Here is a 23,258-nt window from a genome sequence, read left to right as displayed (position 1 = left end):
GTTATAGGGTTTAATTCAGGAAAATATGATATAAATCTCGTTAAGCCGTATTTTATTCAGTACTTTTTAGCTTATTCAAACACAGAAGAGGGGTTAGAGGAGGGACCTAGATCTAGTTGTAACGATGATGAAGACGACGTAGAAGATAAACAAACACCGTTTAAATATGTAGTTAAAAGAAATAATAATTTTATGTGTATATCGACAAATAAATTAAAGTTCTTAGATATAGTTAATTATCTAGCACCGGGGTTTAGTTATAGTAAATACCTCGCCGCATATAATGTTAAAGAGACCAAGGGATTTTTTCCGTACGAATATGTCAAAAATTTAGCCGTCTTAGATGAAACGTCTTTACCTCCGCATTCGGCCTTTTTTTCATCATTAAAAAATTGTAACATTTCAGACGAGGAGTACGCGACGTGTAGCCAAATTTGGGTAGAGAAGGGGATGCAAACGTTTAAAGATTATCTTATTTGGTATAACAATATCGATGTAAAACCGTTTATCGAAGCGCTCGAGCAGCAAACTAATTTTTACAAAAATTTAGGGGTTGATATTTTTAAAGACGCGATTTCTGTCCCGGGGGTAACCTTAAAATACTTATTCAAAACACTTCCCGAAAACGTTTCTTTTTCTTTGTGTTCCGAGCGCGAATCAGAGTTACATAAAACAATCCGAAATAATATCGTAGGGGGCCCCTCCATTATTTTTCATAGACATCACGAAAAGGGTGAAACGTTCATTAGGGGGAATAGTAAAAAGGTGGTACAGGCAATTAAGGGGTACGATGCGAACGCGCTTTATTTATGGTCTTTAATGCAAAAAATGCCGACGGGATTTCCGATTATTAGAAATAGTGAGGAGGGGTTTAGACCGCGTAAAACGAATCATTACGGGGAACAGGCTTTTCAGTGGTTATCGTGGGTTTCAAAAACAAAGGGGGTAACTTTAAAAACGGCATTTAACGGGGGTGAAGTTAGCTTAGGATCACGCCATATAAGAGTAGACGGGTGGGACGCGAACAGTCGAACCGTTTATCAGTTCCATGGCTGCCTCTTTCATGGACACCCTGACTGCCCTTTAACTAAAGACAGAACAGTAAACCCCATTAGTAACAGACCCTTGACAGAGTTATTTAAAAAGACAAACGAAATTACGAAGTACCTTACCGAGACTGTTGACGTTAAAGTCGTAGAAATGTGGGAATGTGAGTGGGGGAACCAGAAAAAAATGAACCCAACTATTAAAGACTATTTAAACTCTATTGACAAATCACAAAAGACACCGACACCGACCTATGGTAAGAAATGGCCCCTGACTGAAAAACAGATCATCGATTCTGTTTTAGACGACTCGTGTTTTGGTCTGATAGAATGCGACATTAAAGTACCGGATAGTTTAAGAGAACATTTTAGTGAGATGACACCTATTTTTAAAAATACGGACGTTACGCGCGACGACATCGGACCGTTTATGAGACAATACGCGATCGATAACAACTTATTAACTAGCGGTAGACGGACTTTAATCGGTAGCTTTACAGGGGAGAAAATTTTATTAGCGACCCCCCTTTTAAAGTGGTATTTAAATCATGGGTTGGTAGTCAGTAAAATTTATCAAGTCGTTGAATATAATCCAATTGCATGTTTTAAGACATTTGGGGATACAGTTTCAGACGCGCGAAGAAAGGGGGACATAGACGACAAATACGCGATAACTAGTGAAACAATGAAATTGTTAGGAAACGCGGCATACGGTAAAACTTTGACGGATAAAACACGACATGCGGACATGACCTACTGTAGTGATAGGGATATAGGGGATTGTATTAATAATCCACGATTTAAAAAAATGACAAAACTTACCGACGCTGTTTACGAAGTAGAAACGTTAAAAAAGAAGATAGTTTGGGATCTCCCTCTTCCGATAGGTTTTTTCGTTTATCAGTACGCAAAACTTAGAATGTTAGAATTTTATTATGACTTTATAGACAAATATATAGATAGAACCGACTTTCAGCTATGTGAGATGGACACGGACAGTTTATACGTAGCCTTAAGTACCGATGACTTGTTAAAAACCGTTAGACCGGGACTAGAACACGAGTTTTTTGACATTTACGATAAATGGTTCCCCTCAGAAGTATGTGACTCACATAGACCACAATTTATAAGCGGCAAAGGCACGGTAGATAGTCATTGTCTGGGGTGTAGGGCTAGGAAAATTTATGAAAAAAGAACACCGGGGTTGTTTAAATTAGAATATGAAGGGGATGGGATGGTATCTTTATGTAGTAAGACGTACCACTGTTTTGGCGAGTATAATAAAACATCAACCAAAGGATTATCTAAAAATCACAACACATTAGGCAAAGAATCTTTCATGCAGGTCCTCACAACAAAGGAACCAAGTGGTGGGACAAACACAGGGTTCAGAGCATACAACACGGGGATATACACTTACACCCAACACAGAAACTCACTTTCTTACTTTTACATTAAAAGACGAGTAGCCGCAGACAATGTCACAACATCTCCCCTAGACACATAAGAACCTTTAGTTTACCAACCATGACTTTAACGAGACTTTAATGTAAATATGTAAATAAGACAGAACCATGACGGTATGCTGATGGGGTTGTTTTTATTCAATAAAAACTTATGATATAAACGGTCTTTTTTAAATTTTTGATGTGAGTTATTGTTTTGTTACTTGTCCCTGAAAGTTATGTAACTCGGTATCCTGTATAAGAGGCATGACTGAAATCAAAATCAACCATTTAAAATACTGGATCCGAGTTGGAAACAGTTCTTTACGGCATTGATCGATAGCCCACCCAGGCGTGGTATTCAGGGAATACTATAAACACCGCCGTATAAGAACCCTATACCATGTCCGGTGAATGTTTTTGTCTTCAGTGCTGTGGATGGGATTCCAGTGAGAGCACGGGAATGTCGGATCAAACGGAAACGGGTCTTGATATTGGACCAGATGAAGTGAGATTGTATCCTGTACAGATGATCAATACCTTTCATGAGACTAATCAAGGGGATATGAATCTAGGTTATGAGAGAGTGTTTGTACAGCGACCTATAGGTGGAACCTTTATTGAACCCCTTGATGAGATACCACCACCACCCAACCCAGCTTCTGACAGGGACAGTGACATCAGGTTCCATGATGAGGAGGAAAGGTTGCAAACATTTTCAGGGTGTTGGTCCGACTTCTACCCGGTCGACCCTATCAGTTTGGCTAAAAATGGTTTTATCTTCATTGGACCTGGTGACCTTGTCAAGTGTATTTTCTGTTTGAATACGTTGGGGGGTTGGGAAACGGGTGATGTGGTAGAAGAAGAACATCGACGCTATTATCCAGACTGTCCTTTTGTACGGGCTGCACATTCACACACACACACACACACACATACACACACACACACAGGAGTTGTTTTAAGTAAATACAATTTTTATATACATTTAAATGCTCTTTTGTGATTTATTGTAATAGCTGATTAAAAGGTGTGACAACTTTCCCATCCAACTTTGAAATCCTACGCAGTCAAAACATCGGTGTCTGTTATACACCGCAAACCAAACTTTTTTCACTCAAACCAAAAAGCTCTCTCTCTCTCTCTCTCTCTCTCTCTCTCTCACACACACACACACACACACACACACACACACACACACACACACGCAATCACAAAACGAACTTGTAAAGACAAAAACAATATTGCATCGGGAAAACTTCACCGACCCTAGTATAAACCATCCACCAACCGACTCTAAGACATGGATGGACCGAATTTGAAACCTGTCTTGTTGAAAACTTCACTGACCCTAGTATGAACTCACACACACACACACACACACACACACACACACACACTCACTCACACTCAAACACACACACACAATCACAATCACAAAGCGAACTTGTAAAGACAAATAATCTTGCCTCGTTGAAAACTTCACCGACCCTAGTATACATTCTACCCACAACAATTCCAAGAACATGTATGCACCAACATGCCTCAGTGTTAACAAAACTCCCCCGACCCTAGTATGAACTCTACCCCTAACAATTCCTAAACATATATGGTCTAGTTTCGAACCCTGCCTCGGTGAAAACTTCACCGACCCTAGTATAGACTCTACACCAACCCCTTCCAAAACATCCGTGAACCAACATCACTCGGTGAAAACAAAATCCTTCCCACTCTAGTATGGATTCGGCGCCTAACACTTCCAAAACATACCTGTATCAACTTTGAACCAAGCCATGGTGAAACCAAAACCATACCACCCTAGTATAAACTCTACACCTAGCAATTCCTAAACATGCATGGTCCGAGTTCAAAACCAACCTCGGTGAAAACTTCACCGACCCTGGTATAAACTCTACACCAACCAACAACAAAACATTGCCTAGGTGAAAACAAAAAACCTATGATACTGTCCGTATAACTGTTAGTGAAAAGCACGGGACCCAACCGGGGGAAAAATCGATTAACGTGGTAACAGGTGTTCCCACACTTAACGCTGGCTTTGCGATAATTACCATACCCCCCGGTGGGATCGCTTCGCGAACCCACATAAATCATCATGACCCGTCAAATCGAGCGGGGGAAACTCGGAGAAGCATAACAAAAATTTAATTAGGTGGGACATCATGCTGTGATGGCCCAGTGGGTGCGATCGATATTAACTCGGCCGTTGTACGGGCCTTCTAAAAAACAAAGGATTGCGGATCGATATGTAACAGATGTGGTTAAATGGATGTTCTATTTTCGGTAACCGTTCGTTGTGTTGGTGAATGGTCCCTATACAAAGTCCACGCTAGTGTTAGTCTTTTATTTAAATTCAAACTAATTATAAAATAAAATTAAAAATAAACAAAATAAAAATAATTAAAAAGTAAACAAATAATCAAATTATGTAACTCGTTAATAAAAATTACACAATATAAACAAAGTAATTAAATTAAACAACAAGTAAACAAACAAATTAAACAATTATGTAATAAAAACAAATAATCAAATTACGTAACTAGGTCAAAAATTAATTAAAATTTTAAAAATTCATTAAAACTCATTAAAAAACACATTAAAATTACGTAACTAGGTCAATGATTACGTCACAAGGTCACTGATTACGTCACAAGGTCAATGATTACGTCACAAGGTCACCAAAAGGTGACCTACTTCCACACCACCTGCGCCAACGCCAGGTGGGTGAGTATTTTACTATATGTCTTTGCGCCTGCAGCGCATCCTGCTCCACCACCCTGCGGCAGCTGGCGTAGTATTTTACTATATGTCTTTGCGGCAGGCTGCGGCAGGCTGCGCATCCTGCTCCGAGTATTTTACTATATAACCTTTGCGCCTTCCCACCACCACCTGCGCCAAAAATGATACCCAAAAGGGACCTAATATACTACTTCCGTCCACACAGCGGTCTGATTATCTTTATTTAGTCTTTAATGAGATCTGGCACTGCGCATAATCTGTGTTTCTTTCAGCCACCTCTTTGCATACTTGAGTGAGGGGGGGGGGTGAGGGGTGAGGGGTGAGGGGTGGGGTGAGGGGCGGCGGAGAACGTCGGACCAAATAAAAAACACATTATAATGTCTATTGAAAATATATACTTGAATTACTGCCCCCCGCCCCCCCCCAACACACACGCACACACATGGACAGTGTTTCTTCCAGACTATTTTCTCCGGGGGGGGGGGGCACTTGAAATTTTCGGGGGGGGGGGGGTAGACTTTCTTCGGGGGGGGGGGGGGGGACGGACACTGTTAAAAGTATATATTTTCTATATAAATTATATACATTTCACTTATTTCGTTCGTTTTGAATTTTATTGGGGCTTCCCCCCCCCCCCCGAAGAGAAACTCTGCACATAGAGCATGTCTGAACGAAACCCTGTGAATAGTCTAGACAGCGAGGAGAGAAATCAGCCTCATTTATATGATTGACCCAGACGGCCTTATCAGATGGGATACCAAATGGTCCTACCAAGCAGACAGCAAGCGCTGGTCAGATCTGAAGACAATAACAACATCGGTGTTTTGACTATAATACGAAACTGAGGCTACAAAAACACGGATATACAGCTAGTTGTGAGTGAAGAAACTCGCCTCACTCGCGACAGCCTCAAACCCTTGGTCTACAGAGTGACGGTGATATGATGTTGTGATCTCCCTTGAATATCCTGATATGAGCAGATCCGTTAACTTGTAATTTATATTCAGACAAGGGAGGCTAGAATATCGATTACTGTCATTGGACTGGTTGGATACGAATTGAAGTCAGGTTGGTGGTGTAATTACAATTGTATAAATGATGCTTTTATTGTTGTTTTAGCATTTTGGTATTTTTTAATTTAATGTATATTTGACAATTTATTAGTATAAATTACACTATAGATCCTCAAGGAAGTTTGATAAAATATAAAAATCGGAATTAATTTTTCTAATGCATACATTTGTTCAGTGTGTATTTGTGTGTGATGAAGGGTGTGTGCGTTTGTAAATGGTATGAGTGTGTTCGAAAGGGGAGGGGGAGGGGTTGTAAGCGCGTAAGGTAATATTTTCACTCAAATCAATAGACATTTTTGTTTAAAAACTTTTCTTCAACATTGTTTTGGAGTTGCTGTGACGAGTAAGCTTAATGGCAAGAGTTAATTCAACTGGCTCAGCTTTATAACGCTTTTTCCGTATAGCTTGAGTTTAGATCAATTCGAGAAACTATAATTTGTTAAAACACTAATTTTAATATAGCGAGACATAAATAATTATTTAACGAAACAATATTTATCATTTAACTAAACACTAAAATTCTAGTTTCTCCACAGGTACTGTGACCAGCTTTGCACTATCTTTTTTATTGCTACATTACAATTAAATATAACAAATTAAATGCAAAACGTTTGTTGCAGAAAACATGTATCCTTATGCTGTTCATTATTTTTTCCCATGACTTGAAAATAAAAAAAATATCTGAAAAATGTATTCAAAATTAAGAAAATAATGTGCATATTTTTACAAAAATTATCTTTATCTTATTAATGTGATACTGCATTCATGTCGTGCAGTTATTCATATTCCTCACATTTTTGTTACAAAATGGAGCACACAAGATGTTTCTTGTCTCCCTTTCATTTCATTGGATTACATTTTTAAAGATGTCCATAAGAGCAAACAAAATACATTTAGTTTCATAGCTCAGCTAACTTAAACGTTACTCATTTTTACTTGTATTATTTGTAATCAAATCACATGTACATAACTGTTTTAGCATATATAAACATATATTCATCTCATTAATTTCACAGATCAGCTCTCTACGCGTATGACAAAGAGAGATAGAGATATAGAGATAGAGACTCTCAAATTTTGTTATATTATGTGACAGCTGGCCATCAGACGCGCTAATTTAATGTTAACCTCTTCAAAAGTTGAATCGACCCTAACATAAATGCAAGCAGCAGACTTGCTAAAGTACTGACTTAATTCACGACTCTATAAAGTGAAGCTGTAAGTGGACGAAAGAACTTACGACGACGTGAGAAATTGTGTGGCCACACCGCAGATGATGGCTGGAATCGACAGCAGCATGTAAGTTACATTAAGTTAAATTGTTATCGTGATGTGGTATTATATATGTGTCACCATAGGTTAGGTTAGGTTTGCCTGTCGTCCCTCCTGGGACATAGGCCGCTGACAAGAGCTTTCCAGGCGTCTCTGTCCTGGGCTAGTCTCTCCACCTGTCCCCAGGTGTATCCTGTCCTGGGCTAGTCTCTCCACCTGTCCACAGGTGTATCCAATCTTCTTGGTGTCTTCTTCCAGGTCACATGTGTCACATTAAAGGTATATATATTAATGCAAAAAGGCAAATATGACTAACATATACAGTGTACTCTAAAAGCAAAATAAAGAAATAGAGGGAGGGTTATGGTTAGGAATAGGGTAAGGGCTGTGGTTATGGTAAGCGTTAGGTTTGGATATCAGCATTACGTTTTAGGTTCCGGTTGAGGTTCAGGTTAAGGTTAGAGTTAGGGTTATGGTTTGCGTTATGTTTAATGATAGTGCTAGGGTTATTATTAGATTTGAGTTTAACGTTCAGGTTAAGAGAGAAAAGAAACAATATATTACCGGCCGTTGCATTTTGCCTTCAACGATATATATATATATATATATATATATATATATATATATATATATATATATATATATACATATATATATATATGCAAATATTTCATAAACTGTTGTATATGCGTTCAGTGTTTAATAAATTAATTTGACCTGAAAGAAACAATGAAGACAATGTTTTCTTTAATTTAGCAATGGCTGCACCACAAGTCTCGAGGATCTCCTAACCTCACCCGTCTCCCTGCCTGACTATTCTAGTGCCCTAAGTAGAATGGGCAGAGATGTACAGGACAACAGACTTCGCAGGCTCTACTCTGAAGGTGAGCCAACAACTTCCTCCCCATCCTCCCTAGTTAAGGTTATCTGTTGTCATGGTAACCCGACAATCAAGCTGCGCCTCTGACTATCACTATACTATAATAACAGCGCACACTAACCCCAACTTAAATAGACATGCTTACATCAATAACACTATACTTCACGAGACGGCTACCGTAACTACCTTGGTACTCTCTAACAGAAAAGATTGCATATTTTACTGTTACACTTTCAGCGTGTAAGAGCGATCAACCCAAGATATTTTTGTGTAACGGTCTACCGAATGCTGATACATTGCCCGTTGTAGGGGCCTCATTTCTCTTAAGGTAAAGTCTTCTTGAACTTTTTCTTTTCGTCATCTCTTCAAGGAGAGGTGGGGAAGGGGGGGGGAGAGAATGTGGAGAGGGGGGGGGGAGTGGACGACGATGACAAAACCACTCCAAGACGGAAAAGAAGCAAATACATTTTAACCATTGTCACCGTGGTCCCAACGGTCATTTTAGGTGCCCCTCCCTATCTGGAGTTACATATATGAAATGGCTCTCTATTGATGTTATAAAAATTAGCGTCATCGTCATCAGAATAAGACCTGACCAAACATGTTATGTTAGAACAGGTTTAAACAAAGGCGCAATAAAAATTTGTGCCAACAGGAAAATACAACCTCATTATACTATGGTTATACTAAAACAATTTAAGTGTTTTAAATACCCTTACCAGAATACAACACAACACAACATCCTTCCCACAATACAACAAACACCATTCCTACAATACAACACAACACCCTTCCAAAATACAACAAACACCCTTCCCACAATACAACTACACCCTTCCCACAATACAACAAACACCCTTCCCACAATACAACAAACACCCTTCCTACAATACAACACAACACCCTTCCCACAATACAACACAACACCCTTTCAAAATACAACAAAACGCGTAGTTTAAAATCATTTACACTCAATAGTTTACATCAAGTAGTAAACAATGGAGTAGCCTCAAATGCCTGGGACACAAAAAACAAAACAAAACAACAACGAACATCCTTCTTTACAAAATATGTGGTGAAATGTTTGACATCTCACAAAAAAAAATAATGTGAAAGAGACTGACATCCCAACATATATATATATATATACATATATATACTACGTAGACACTTATTGATCTAGTCATTTGTGACTTTAAATGTGACGAAGTTAAAATGTAAATGTTATTTTACTATTGTAGACGTGGTTATAATAGTTAAATAATAAAATAATGAACAGAGATGGATCCGTTGTTGAACTGGACAGGACCGACATGGCGGCTGTTGGAATCTATGGACTATGTGAAGGGTAGGTGAAGTAGAACAGTAAAGATACGTCTCGTTAAATTCCAATATTTCTTTTTATTTGATAACACACACACACACATATATATATATATATATATATATATATATATATATATATATATATATATATATATATATATATATATATATATATATATATACCTGACTCACGTAAAGGGAATAAAGGAGGCGTCGCATAGTACTGACTTTACTATCCCTTCTTCATCTTCCAAGGTCACATAAACTCTATTTCAACTGCTATCCGGATCGCCAGGTCCGAAAGGGTAACTATATTTAAATACCCTAAAGTGCAACATTAATAAAGTTGAACCGTTGCCTTATGGTTGTAGCCTTGGCTATGGTGGAAGATAGATTGGTGGCAGTGGCGTAGCTAGGATTTTAGGGTCCCTATGCAAAAAGTGTTAATGGGCCCTTCAGAGGCGTAGCGACCCTTCCCCGCGACCGGCCCCCCTCAGACATTTGATTTGCACCCCCCCCCGTCAGACTTTCGATTTGCACCCCTCCCCCCTCAAACTTTCGAAAAAGGGCCCCTAATTGCCTTGGGCCCCTATGCCTTGCTTACGCTAGCTTTACGGTAGCTACGCCACTGATTGGTGGGCAGGACATAAGTCCACATGCTGGGAGAAAAACGATTTGACGAGAAGTTTTTTGGAGGCGTCTTTAGTTTTAATATCAAAATCGGTAGAAAATATTTTATAGAAGACTGGCCTGTTAATATCCTCTACCGATGTGTCTGGCATATTTCTTATAAATAAGTAATTAATAATTAAATAATATTTGAAGTTAAAGAAATTCTATTGTGGAAAGTGATTTGACTGTTATTGTATGGCTACTAGAGTTGAATCTGTGTTTAAAAATCCTTGTGAATTTATTGTGCACAAACTGTACGATACTGAACTGTAAAGAAACACAACACAGTAAAATATAAGCATGTAAACACGTAAAGAGAATATTTGTTAGCGAGTTATCCTTTCTCTCTCTCCCCCCCCCCTACCATGACCACCAGACTACCAGAACTACGGGAATGGCTAACAGAACTTCACCGAGTAGAACACGAGCCGCCACAGCTTATCAGGACTGACCACCCAGAGCCGTTCATGTTGACCATAACCAACGGCATCACAGACGGCCTCAGAGGGGTCAGTTTATGTTCATTTGTTACTTTACTTACATCCCCTATAACGATGAACTTAAAGCATTAAGTAATTAAGTATCTTGTATATTTATTTTTAAATATATATATATATATATATCCTTCAGATGTTTCACATCCTACTGGAAGAAGGTGATCACCTGTTGGTAGAAGACGTCATTTATCCAAACACCATAGGCACTGTGAGTTTTAAAACTTTTGGGAATTTTTGTTTACAATAGGTAAAATATTTTGATGGTTCATTGTGCTTACATCTTTTGTTAAAGTTCTAATAAATGTCATAGCATTTACACATCCAATTTCAGTTCCAACTGTTCGGGGCGAAACCTCAGATCGTGTCGAGTGACGAGGGAGGGATGTTGGCTCAAGATTTAGAAGATGTTCTAGGAACCTGGGCAACGACACATCCCAACACGAAAAGACCACGAGTTTTACACACCATCACATTCTGCAACAATCCAAAGAGTAATCATATTATATATATATATATATATATATATATATATATATATATATATATATATATATATATATATATATATATATATATATATATAATTTTTGGTGTTATATTTGATCTTTTAAGAAAAACTACTTGACAGCTAGTAAGCTCTTGTTTTGTATCTAGGTAACACGTGGGAAATAGAAAGAATGATTGACATATACAAAGTATGTAGAAAGTATGACGTCATTATACTTGAGGATGCAGCGTACTACTTCATGCAGTTTCAGCAGGTAAATTGACGGAACTTTATTTTGATAAGTTTTCTAATTTGTTAAATTACCATTTACGAAGTAAATACAATAATAAAAAAAAACTTTTTTACCGTAGTAATTTTTAATGTAATTATGACGAATCGTTCAGATTTAATACTAACACTGCCGTAAGAAAACAGTGAATAATGTATGTAGTATTTAACTCTTCTTCAATCACCTAACATTTCAATTATATAATCCTAACATGTAATAGAGGCGGCGCGGCTTCCAGTCCATTGATGTAGATGGTAGAGTGTTGAGGTTCGACACCTTCTCTAAGATACTGGGAGCAGGGTATGTACATTGGCGTATATGGTACGGTGCTGAGGTTCAAACTATTGACATCTTCGTTTCTATTTTATTTATCATATTATCATATTGTATACTAAAGTTGCAAGAACATTATTAAAATTTTATATTATTGTTTTGACAGAGTAATCATTCATTACATTCTAGATATCGGCTAGGCTGGTTGAGTGGACCCGCTAATCTCGTACAGAAGTTTGTGTTGAGCATGTCACAAAACACTGTTCATCCTAGCCTTCTATCGCAGGTAAAATTAGCCTCTATGAAACCCCGTCCATCCTCTTATCATAGGTAACCTTAGCCTCTATGAAACACCGTTCATCCTCTTCTCATAGGTAACCTTAGCCTCTATGAAACACCGTTCATCCTATTCTCATAGTTAACCTTAGCCTCCATGAAATACCGTTCATCCTCTCCAGAGTTTCTTCCAGGCATCTCTCCCGAAAAAATTCTACCGACCCCCCCCCCCGCGAACGAAATGAAATTTATATAATTTATATAGAAAATATATACTTTTAACAGTGTCCGCCCCCTCCCCCCGCGGAAATTTCAAGTGCCCCCCCCCCCCCCGGAGAAAAAAGTCTGGAAGAAACACTGTCCTCTTCTCATAGGTAACCTTAGCCTCTATGAAATACCACCCTAGACTCTCGAAGGTAACCTTGGCATCTAGGAAACACCGTTCAGCCTACTCTTGCATTTAACCGTAATCTCTATGAATCACCTTTAATCCTAGTCTTCTCTCGCATGTAGCCGTAGACTCTTTGATGATAATCTGCATTGATCTTAAATCGCAGGATTAGTTTGTTAGTCAAACACAATATCATACTAATTTCAACAACTGTTTCTTAATTAATCATATGTTTTACTGATAACCCATACTTTATAAAATCGTATATGTGACTGTCGATGTTTTTGTTTTGTTTTTATTCCGTCAATTCACACATGGTTTAACCGGGAGTAGTATCGAACTTTTTTGTTTCTCCCCAGCTGATGGTGAACAAACTCCTACACCAGTGGGGACTGGAGAAGTTCCACAGCGAGATGATCAAGTTGGCAGACACGTACCAACAGAAGGCTCGGCATATGGAGGCGGCTTTACAGAGATATATGGGGGGTAAGGGGGTCATATGGGGGTTATATGGAGGCGGCTTTACAGAGATATATGGGGGGTGAGGGGGTCATATGGGGGTTATATGGAGGCGGCTTTACAGAGATATATGGGGGGTAAGGGGGTCATATGGGGGTAAGGGGGTCATATGGGGGTAAGGGGGTCATATGGGGGACATATGGAGGCGGCTCTACAGAGATATATGGGGGGTAAGGGGGTCATATGGGGGTTATATTGTGGCGGCTTTACAGAGATATATGGGGGGTAAGGGGGTCATATGGGGGTAAGGGGGTCATATAGGGATTATATGTAGGGGGCTTTACATAGATATATGGGGGGTAAGGGGTCATATGGGGATTATATGTAGTTTTTTTACAGAGATATACGGGGTGGGGTAAGGGGGTCATATAGGGGTTATATGGAGGCGGCTTTACAGAGATATATGGGGGTAAGGGGGGTCATATGGGGGTTATATGTAGGGGCCTTACAGAGATATATGGGGATAAAGGGGTCATATGGGGGTTTTATGTAGGGAACAGAAATATGGGGGGGGGTAAGGGGGTCATATGGAGGGTAAGGGATTTATAAGGAGGTAACGGAGTTTTATTGAGGTGTGGGTATGTGTCTGGAATTAATGCGGGGTTAGATATTGGAATAAGGGGTAAGGAGACTTATATGATGTTGGGGGTTAAGGGAGTATGCAAAGATATATATATATATATATATATATATATATATATATATATATATATATATATATATATATATATACATATATATATATATATAAATATATATATCTGGTATGGAGAATAGTCATGGAGGGGAGGGGGTGGAGGAGGCTATGAAGAAAAGAAACTTATGGAAGCAGTAATTGATAGAAGTTAAAGCCACTGTAAATTATTGTATTGGATCTATGACTGGACTTAAGCAAATCACATGAGTAGTATTAACTAAAATTAATCATTACTAGTTGTAAACAGAGAAATCATTTCACACTGTCCATGGTCACATTTAAAAAAACCCACTACATTAGACAACTTATTTTTGGTTGGATCTGATTCTTATTGACATTAGCTCCGACTTTCCAGATGTTGCGACATGGAACTTCCCGAGTGGAGGGATGTTCTTCTGGGTGAGGATCAAAGGCGTGTCAGACACGAGCCAGCTGATGGAGGAAGCTCTGGCAGAGGGCGTGGCCATTGTCGCTGGGCGGCTCTTCTCACCTGATCAAGCTCCAAAACCTTTCATACGGTTATCTTTCTCGGTCGCTGGAGTGGAAGAAATGGACAGGGTAAGTTGTTTATTGTACTATAGGAGCAACAATACGTTACTTTTCACAGTATTTTTTTTTCATGGAATTAATTTGAGAGGAACATGTTGAATGTTTCTTAATAAAATTGAATATATATTTGTATTACATTAATGTGTGTTCTACATGCACTAATGAAATTATTTTTTTCAGGGTATTGAAATCTTAGCTGAGGTTGTCAAAAAGATTCAAGGAAAATTATAATCAAGCTGTTGTCGTGTAGGAGTCTTAACAATTAAAGACGATGTACTTAAAAATGATTTTTTTTATATATCTCGAAATACTTAGCCTCATTCTGTTATCTAATGAACATAAAAAATGATATAGTACTTGTTCAAGTTAAAAAAAAATTTCAACCTTGTTAACGGTTTCACTCATATTGGGTAGTAGACGATTGTTAATAGGAGAGTTGAATTATAACATATCTGACAAAGCAATTATTGTTGTTCTGAGTATTGAATGAAAATAATATCTTACAGTAAATCTGTTAGGTCACTTGTGAAGAATGCTATTAGAATTAACTTTAATTTTTTTATTGTTGGTGATATACATTGAGATATGAATTGGAATGTTTAGCATAAACTGATATAAATTAAATTTCAAGATATGTATTTTTTAAGTGTATTACATTATTTTTATATGCTTTTATTCAATTCACAATGCCTCTTTGTATGTTTGTTTGTGGTGGGTTTGTGGCAAATATTGTAATTCAATTTTAACCCATTTCTAATGCAGAGTTTTCATTCGAACTTTCCAGAATAATTAATTTCCGATGACAATTCAAGAATATTAATTTTTTAATCTAGTTGATAGGAAGATGATTTCATAATATTGAGAATATCATATAAGAATATTGAGAAAATCTTGGTCAAATATTTGGAAAATCCTGGTCAAATATTGGGAAAATCTTGGCCAAATATTGGAAAAATCTTGGCCCAAAATTTTGAAAATCAGATCACTGTATTGATACATTTTGATCCAATATTGGGGAATTTGTGGACAACTTTGTTAAAATCTTAGCGAAATATTGGTAAAATATGAGCCCCACATTGAATATTCATGTACCAACAATTTTAGACAATGACCTTGTGTTTGCTATTGATATACAGTTTTAAACCAATCATAATCAGCATGTTCAATTCGTCATGTGCAGCATCATTGCCCGCCACCACAGATAGTTAATGGGCCGACATCCAAAGATATCCAAAGAGAGCTCTGTACTGTGTCATCTTCTCAAATTGACTCCAGATGTATTCCATCTTTAGGTCCAAGGTCGCGCCGCTTGTTGTTTGTTGCTCAACATTTTTTCACTACCCCTTGCGGATTCCACAGTAATGCTCGCTTCGTGAAACTGGTCAGCGGTTTGCGTTGGGCGTACCCTATCTAATCTGATCTTCCCTCTCTCCTGATTTCCTTATCATCAGAAAGCTGTTCTGTTCTTTCCCATAGGTTTGCATTGCTGATGGTGTCAAATTAGCAGACCAATTCCGAAATCAATCTAAAAACAAATACAAAAAAATAATAATTTACAAACCATAGGTTTGCATTGCTGATGGTGTCAAATTAGTAGACCAATTTCTAAATCAATCTAAAAAAACAAATACAAAAAAAATTAATAATTTACGAACCAACGGCTTTTAAAAATACTTGTCAACTTACCTTGAGAAAATAGTTTGAGACTTGCTTGTGTTTTAAATGTTGGACTTGACCCCATTCATTATCATCGTGATGGGCTGCTATCTCACGTACAAATCGAATCTTATCGGGATCAATCACTTATTTCAATTCAGTACATCCATCCTATCATAACTTGCCCGATAATATAAAAGTATAATTGTCTAAGTGATGCTCCCATTCCAACCACGAACTTGAAGCATACATTTCTCATCTCATATTTCAAACTGTAACTCAAGAAAGACTCTCTGTCTCGAGGTTATTATAGCTTTTGAAATGAAATCCTCATCAGATGGTAACGTCGATATTTGCAGGTAACTTAAACAGTTTTTTTTTGCTGAGAAATCGTAATTTAATAAAGAAATAAAAAATAAGGTAAACTCCCATCCACGTGAGATTACTCGGATAATAACCCGAGCAATCTAGATTTAAACTAAAATTGTTTTATTCAAGCATTACGAATAATTCTATCCTAATAAATAAAGAAGAAAGTTGTATAAGAAACATAATAACAGATGGGTTTTAACAATATAAAACAATGATTTCATCACCCCCCCCCCGTATAGCCCCACCCCTCTTATCATTCTTGAAGCCAGAACACAAAATCATCGCACCCATATCTAAATATTGACAAACATACAGAGCAAGGAAAGGAGATACCACATAGTTCTAGCCCCACCCACTTTAGCTACACATACACGTCACATAATTACATACAGAGATATTAAAATAAAACATATTATCTTTTGTTAATCTATAAAACTAAAATCCATTGTCATCTTTTAAAAAAAAAATAAAGTTTGTCATCACGATTTACCGTTCGTGTAAAAATTCATGGAGCAGATGAAGTAAAGCTTATCTGCTTCAGAGACTTCGGCATATGAAGCGATAGTGTGGTCAGCACTATGCCCAGCCACCTTTGTTTCCCTAACGTAAGTTAGGTACCCATCAAAGCTGGGTGGTTTGAGGGACGTTCCGCTGACGTGAATCCGGATTGGAACTCGAGACTCTCGGGTTAGCAGTCTAGCGCTCTAGCGATAGTCCATAAAATAACATTACATTTTTTTCAATTTGTCACAGTCTTGAAGATCTTCTATCCTCACCAATTTCACTACCCGACTATGCTGGGGTATTAAGTCGGATGGGCAGGAATATTGGAGATTACATGCTTAGCAGACACTTCACCAGCGGTAAGATACTGATATTTCCAGTTGCTTTGCATTTGTAAAAGACGCAGGCAATAATTTTATGGCAATATCAATGTTAATCATACAATCTTTAAAGAAATAATTTAGTTGAACATCCTTGCTTTCCTATCATTAAATACTTACCACGTAATACAATATGTAATTGAAATCATTGAGCTTATGCGCTGTATAACAGCTATGAAAGTTTTATTTTCTTATTTAAAAACAATTTATGCTAAACTTCATGCAGATTCATTTATCTACATCATTTCTAAAACCAAGTGAAAAAAAAAATCTATTTTTGTCTGGGGTTGTAATGGCACGTCCATGGTTGAAATCAATTTAACCCCATCCCGCAATACTCACACTTTATAAAACACAATTCAAACCAACTAAAACGACTTCACAACAAGCAGCCTCCCTCTACTTTGTAATTTTAGTAAAAAAAAAAACAAAAAAAAAAAAACAGTTTTTTTCTACAATTTTAATGATTTGGATCGAGATTAGGTAAGTTGGTCAATTTTCATAACTATTTACAAAAGTAATGAATCCAAAAAAATTTAATACTTTCCAGTTGATTAAAGTCATATCTTATGAACACACCCCCCTCTTTCTTTTCGTTACACATCGTCATCAAAGTACTATCTCCAACCCTCCTGGAGCGAGTTATGGACGTCCCTTTAAACAAGGCTTTTCTAGGTTTTGACGTCCCCTCATTTAAGGAGCCGAGATAGGGATTCTAGCAATTACATTGAAAGCTGGTTGCACGATGAATCCATTGATACATAGATGTATGCAGCGGTTTCTATTGAGACTTTTTAGAGATGTTTGCCAACTCAGTATGATGGTTGCATTACTGATAACAGTCAAAAGAACTGTTAACCGATTGATTAAAAAAATTATCTTATAAAAAATCTTGCATACTAGGTCCACTAGATTCCCGATTATCTTTTCTGTCGCCATCTGAAGTGGTTTCGTTGCTTTGATGAACTTACTTGCCCAATATTCAAACCTACTTTCTTCGCCTGAATTAAGAAACATTTAAATTAATTCTACTAGATCTAGCGGATATTTGAGAAATCTGGTCACTTTGAAGAGATTCATAAATTTTAAGGCTCCCAAATTGTTTATATGACTACAACATAACATTACCCATAATTTTTAAGTCGCGGTGTCCCTGGATTTTCAGATACTTTGTTTGTGCTGGTAATTTTATATTGTCTTAATTTCAACACAATCTTAAAGCTATGTATACATTTTTCTTAAAGTAAACTACTAAGGGCAAAACAGGCTTTCAATTCTGAAGAAACGCTAGCAGCAATCACTTGTATCATAAATTTCAAGAGTAGAAGTATCTAATAGATTACAGTTGGTGAATAAATTCACATATAGTATCCGAGAGAAATTATAAATGTTTTGATGTCGGTTTTACACACATAGCAACTATAAGCTGAAAACCTGATTTCACCTCTGCCAGTGATAAAAACAACCATTGATCTGGTGACTATGCAGCTTCATCGCTGGTCACTTGTAACATTTCATAATTTCCAACAATATAATACCATGATTGGGAGCCGGACATTTTCCCGAATGCCACTTGCCCGAAGGTCGATTTCCCGAATGACACTTGCCCGAATGCGACAAATGCCCGAATGGACACTTGCCAGAATGCGACAAATTCGGGCATTTGTCGCATTCGGGCAAGTGTCCATTCGGGCATTTGTCGTAGACCCACCATGAACAGGTACTTTATTAGCGGGTACCTCCCATTTGCCTCTACCCCATATTGCATGTATCACATATTATAAGTACCACATATTCTTTATAATCCATATTGCCTGTGCCCCACATTTTATGTGACCCATATTTCCTGTACCCCATATAGCAGGTACACTTATTATAGGTGCCTTATATTGCTGCACCCAGTAAAGAAATAATAATTTTTTAAAACAATTTTAGCATTAGCAAGTGGTCAGCCTATGGTCTACTTTGGTAGCGGCCCACCCAATGCTGATACATTGCCGGCAGTCGGAGCTACATTTGTTTTTAGGTAAAATGTCCAAACAATTTTGTCTGCGTGAGATCCATCTCCCGTTACTTTGTACATTTTTTTGCGATATACATAAGAATGCGGGTTTATATTTTGTATTTTGGGTAGTGGGGTAATGATAAGAATTTATCAATATATATAGAGGTCGCTAGGCCTTAGTAGCCTTTTCATGATCCACCTATAGCTCTATAAATAAACAAAAAGGAGTATTAAAGAACATATCTGTTTCAAATAAATATACAAATTACAAATCAGCTGAATTTATTAACTTTTGGTGAAGTTGGACAATCATTTTACCATCAAGGAGTTGGTAAAATTTAATCACACACATAAAATAAAAGCAAAAAAAACATCAACAGAGACGGCACTGTGGTCGAGCTGAACAAAGAAGACATGGCAGTTGTGGGAAACTATGGAGCGTGTGAGGGGTAAGCGATGTTAAACACTTGTATAACGAAGGTTGTTAGTATTTGTTCGTATTTGTATTATGAACTGTTTTTTAAAAATTATCTGTCGAAATCTGTAAGCAATACTAAAATAATGAAAGGCCGATTGAAATTTTTTACTTTAGTTCTATTATTTAAAACTGCTTCACAGTGGCATAGAGAGGTCGGGTGTCACCCGGTGCGACACTTAATGGTGTCACCCCCCGCAGAGGCGTAGCGACCCTTCCCGGGGACAAACTTTCAATTTGCACCCCCCCCCCCCCTCGAACTTTCGATTTGCATCCCACCCTCAAACTTTCGATTTGCACCCCCCCCCTCAAACTTTCGATTTGCACCCCCCTCAAGTTTTTCTCTATATATTTTACTATTTTTTGCCTTGGTGTCACCCCCCTAAATGGTGTCACCCGGTGCGGTCCGCACCCCCGCCCCCCCCCCCCCTACCTCGCTATGCCTCTGCTGCTACATATTCCAGATAAATTCGTTTCAGATGACAATGCGAGAATATTTAAAATTCAAAATAATAATTTATTTAATCAATCAAAATAATTAGTGTAAATATTGAAGAAAATTGAAGATAACACAATTGATCGGTCTACTTTGTAATGTTGTAAGTGCAAAGTTTATTTTTACAATGGTCTTATTCAATTTCTTTCTCAGACGCCTTATAAGTATAAGTGAATATATTTTTCTCCATCACATTTGAAAGTGTTAGCTTCATTTAAAATTGACATTACCGAGTTCACGAGAATCCTTCCATGATTACTTTTGACATGGATTAAAAAAAAACTTGTTTTTTTAGATTTTGCGAAAAAAATAGAAATATAAAAAAAAAACAAATAAAAACTTAAGTTAAGCCTGAAAATAATTCAGAATTTATTTTGTTTATAAAATATTTTTAAATGTAAACATGTAATTTTTTAAAAAAGTTTGCTTAGTTACCGAAAATACTAAAAACATTAATTACATCCAAGCTTTAGTAAAGTCTAACAAAAATCAAACAGTCACATTTTTGTAACCATCTTTATTTAAATAACATCGTACACAATTTAAAAATATTTAATAGGCCTTTGGAATACTCTTGAGACTATTCTCTTCAGAGTCTATCTATAGACACATTTCACATTATATATTACTGTTAAATCTAATATATAAAGCTCAGTTCTGTATGTAATGCATTTGTATGTCGTTGGAATTGTACGAATTTAAGTGTTAGAAAATTACCGTGCGCATTTGTCTAAATTTATGAGCTAAAAAATTACTATTGAAAGTGTTGGGAAATAATTTTCATTTTTCAAATTATAGTAATAATTGTCGGCATGTTCATTAAACACAAGTTTTAAAAAAAATATCATCTTTTACAAAAATTCTAATTATGTCTTTATTTAGTCCTATAGCACTTACTTCCCTTTGATAAATTAGGAAAAACACAATTACTTCCCTTTATAAAACCATTGCATTCCGTGAAAATAATTTACTTTTTAATTACTTTGTTTTGGTGTTGGGAAAAAATAATTACATAATTAGCGGGGATTGATCAAGTGCAAATGTTGTAGGTATTTTACGGATAAGCTTGCAGTATTAAAATTGTTTATTAAATTGAAACAGGCGCGTTCGTTTAAGTGAGTGCAAAAGACTGTGAATAAGTTGGGGTACTATAGTCGTTCATTAAGCTAAAACAGGTGATTCCGCCCCGGGCGTTTATGTTCGCGTTAGTGTTTTCTTTGTGTTTAGGTGGGTTTGCGTTAGTGGTTGCGTTTTAATTTGGTTCGTTTTTGTTCTTTCTTTTTTCGTTTTTGTTTGTGTTTTTTTTGTTTGGGTTTGTATTTGTGATTTTGGTTGGTTTTGCGTTTGGATTTGGTTTGTTTTCGTTTGCTTTTTTCGTTGATTTTTTTTTTGTTGGTACTGGTGTTTGTGGTTGGGTTTGTTGTTAGGTTTTTGTTTTCGTTTGCTTTTTTGTTTGTTTTTTCTTTGTGTTTGTATTGGTGTTTGTGGGTGTGGTTGTGTTTGTTGTTAAGTTTTTGTTTTCGTTTGTATTTGTAATTGTGTTAGCGTTATGTTTGCGTTTTGTTGTTTTGGTTTTGGTTGGTTGTGGTTTGGGTGGGCAATGCCGGGTTTATGATGATTACTAAACACACAGGTAATGGTCTTTAACAGAAAGGTTTTTCACAGAAGCCAGAGCAGGGCCTGGCCGGGACGGCTAGTACAACTATATGAACCAGGTATCAATACACATTCGAAGCAACTATTGATAAATGTTTGTGTGTAGCAATATTAAATTGTTAACTTTCTTGGGTTTTATGTGCTTTTGTGCATGTTCAAGGTTTATACAGCAGTTTATTTCAAAGCGTGATGGAGTCGGTAAAGCTAATGGTTGCTAAACCGAAAAGTCTCGAGTTCGAACCCTCTGGCAGATGAGGCTTGTTAGCTGGGGACAGCCACTCTTCTACGAGAGACAGCTCCAAAATCAAACAACTGCTGCCTTGTAGTTTGTTTTTGGTTGGACAAAGGCTATGGAAGTAAATCCAAAGAGAAAAGCAGGCTGAAATCGGAGTCAACGGCCACAATGGCGCATAACCAGTTGACATGTATACTTAACTGAGCTGGAGGCGTGTTCGAGTTGGCAACGCTCTTGGTTGTTAAATTCGAAAAAAATTCGAAAAAGTCTCGAGTTCAGAAAGCGCTGGTAGATAAGGCTCGATCCCTTCCAACACTAAAAATTAAGAACGAAGAAGTCCATTACTGACTTTTGTAGCGCTGCTAAGACTTGACCACTCATATCCGAATGGCATTGAAAAATCTGTTTTATTTAAATCTACGTAAAATGACTTGCACAGAAATGGTGCATGAAAATATCACTTATAAACATTTGTGAAACGACGTGGTCGAATCGTAGAACATTTGTCTGCGACCCCGAAGGTCTCGTTTCAGACTTGTGACTGTAGGTTGTCCCTGAGTCCACCCAGCTCTGATGGGTACCTGACTTACGGTCAAGAAACATGTGAACTCTATTTCATCAGCCCAATGGTTTGCTAGGTCTAAAGAGAAATCTTTACTTTTTAAAAATAAATATGTGTATATTTGTATATTTGTATATTTGTATATTTGTATATGTATAAATAATGTATTTGCTCTCCCCCCCCCCTCCTTCTACCATGACCACCAGACTACCAGAACTACGGGAATGGCTAACAGAACTTCACCGAGTAGAACACGAGCCGCCACAGCTTATCAGGACTGACCACCCAGAGCCGTTCATGTTGACCATAACCAACGGCATCACAGACGGTCTCAGAGGGGTCAGTTTATCTTCATTAGTTACTGCGTTAGTTGCTTTCTATGTCTTTTTAAAAACGATATTTCAAGTTTGTTGAAAGACTTGTAGCATTATTGTTGAATTTTACTGACCTTGTATTTCATTTCAA

General features: G+C 37.3%; 2 protein-coding genes across 2 annotated transcripts; both read left to right on the top strand.

Annotated features, from left to right (window-relative positions):
* The first annotated feature begins 2,954 nt into the window (after positions 1 to 2,954).
* On the top strand, positions 2,955 to 3,518 carry LOC131942092 (uncharacterized). Its single transcript, XM_059301803.1, has 2 exons — positions 2,955 to 3,300; positions 3,511 to 3,518. Exons 1-2 carry the CDS (start codon positions 2,955 to 2,957, stop codon positions 3,516 to 3,518), a joined length of 354 nt encoding a protein of 117 aa, XP_059157786.1.
* A 4,000-nt stretch (positions 3,519 to 7,518) lies between these two features.
* Positions 7,519 to 14,683, top strand: LOC131942090 (kynurenine/alpha-aminoadipate aminotransferase, mitochondrial-like). The gene is made up of 13 exons (XM_059301802.1): positions 7,519 to 7,623; positions 8,353 to 8,480; positions 8,714 to 8,804; positions 9,756 to 9,824; positions 10,851 to 10,983; positions 11,105 to 11,179; positions 11,303 to 11,462; positions 11,626 to 11,732; positions 11,968 to 12,047; positions 12,210 to 12,306; positions 13,047 to 13,173; positions 14,259 to 14,461; positions 14,633 to 14,683. Exons 1-13 carry the CDS (start codon positions 7,598 to 7,600, stop codon positions 14,681 to 14,683), a joined length of 1,347 nt encoding a protein of 448 aa, XP_059157785.1. The 5' UTR covers positions 7,519 to 7,597.
* The last annotated feature ends 8,575 nt before the right edge of the window (positions 14,684 to 23,258 follow it).

The sequence above is a fragment of the Physella acuta genome, unplaced genomic scaffold (genome assembly GCF_028476545.2).
Source record: "Physella acuta isolate Inbredline_101_S28 unplaced genomic scaffold, ASM2847654v3 ptg000387l, whole genome shotgun sequence".
In the NCBI taxonomy this organism is placed as follows: Eukaryota; Metazoa; Mollusca; class Gastropoda; family Physidae; genus Physella; species Physella acuta.
The sequence above is the reverse complement of the archived record's forward strand: the minus strand, read 5'-3'. Positions and strand labels throughout refer to the sequence as shown.

What these genes read in the sequence shown, in the direction of transcription:
- LOC131942092 (XM_059301803.1), top strand. Translation starts at nt 2,955, where the DNA reads ATGTCGGATCAAACGGAAACGGGTCTTGATATTGGACCAGATGAAGTG.
- LOC131942090 (XM_059301802.1), top strand. Translation starts at nt 7,598, where the DNA reads ATGATGGCTGGAATCGACAGCAGCAT. An exon ending in ATCTATGGACTATGTGAAGG is followed by an intron (nt 9,825 to 10,850) that starts GTAGGTGAAGTA and finishes CATGACCACCAG; the next exon opens with ACTACCAGAACTACGGGAAT. An exon ending in ACTTCATGCAGTTTCAGCAG is followed by an intron (nt 11,733 to 11,967) that starts GTAAATTGACGG and finishes AACATGTAATAG; the next exon opens with AGGCGGCGCGGCTTCCAGTC.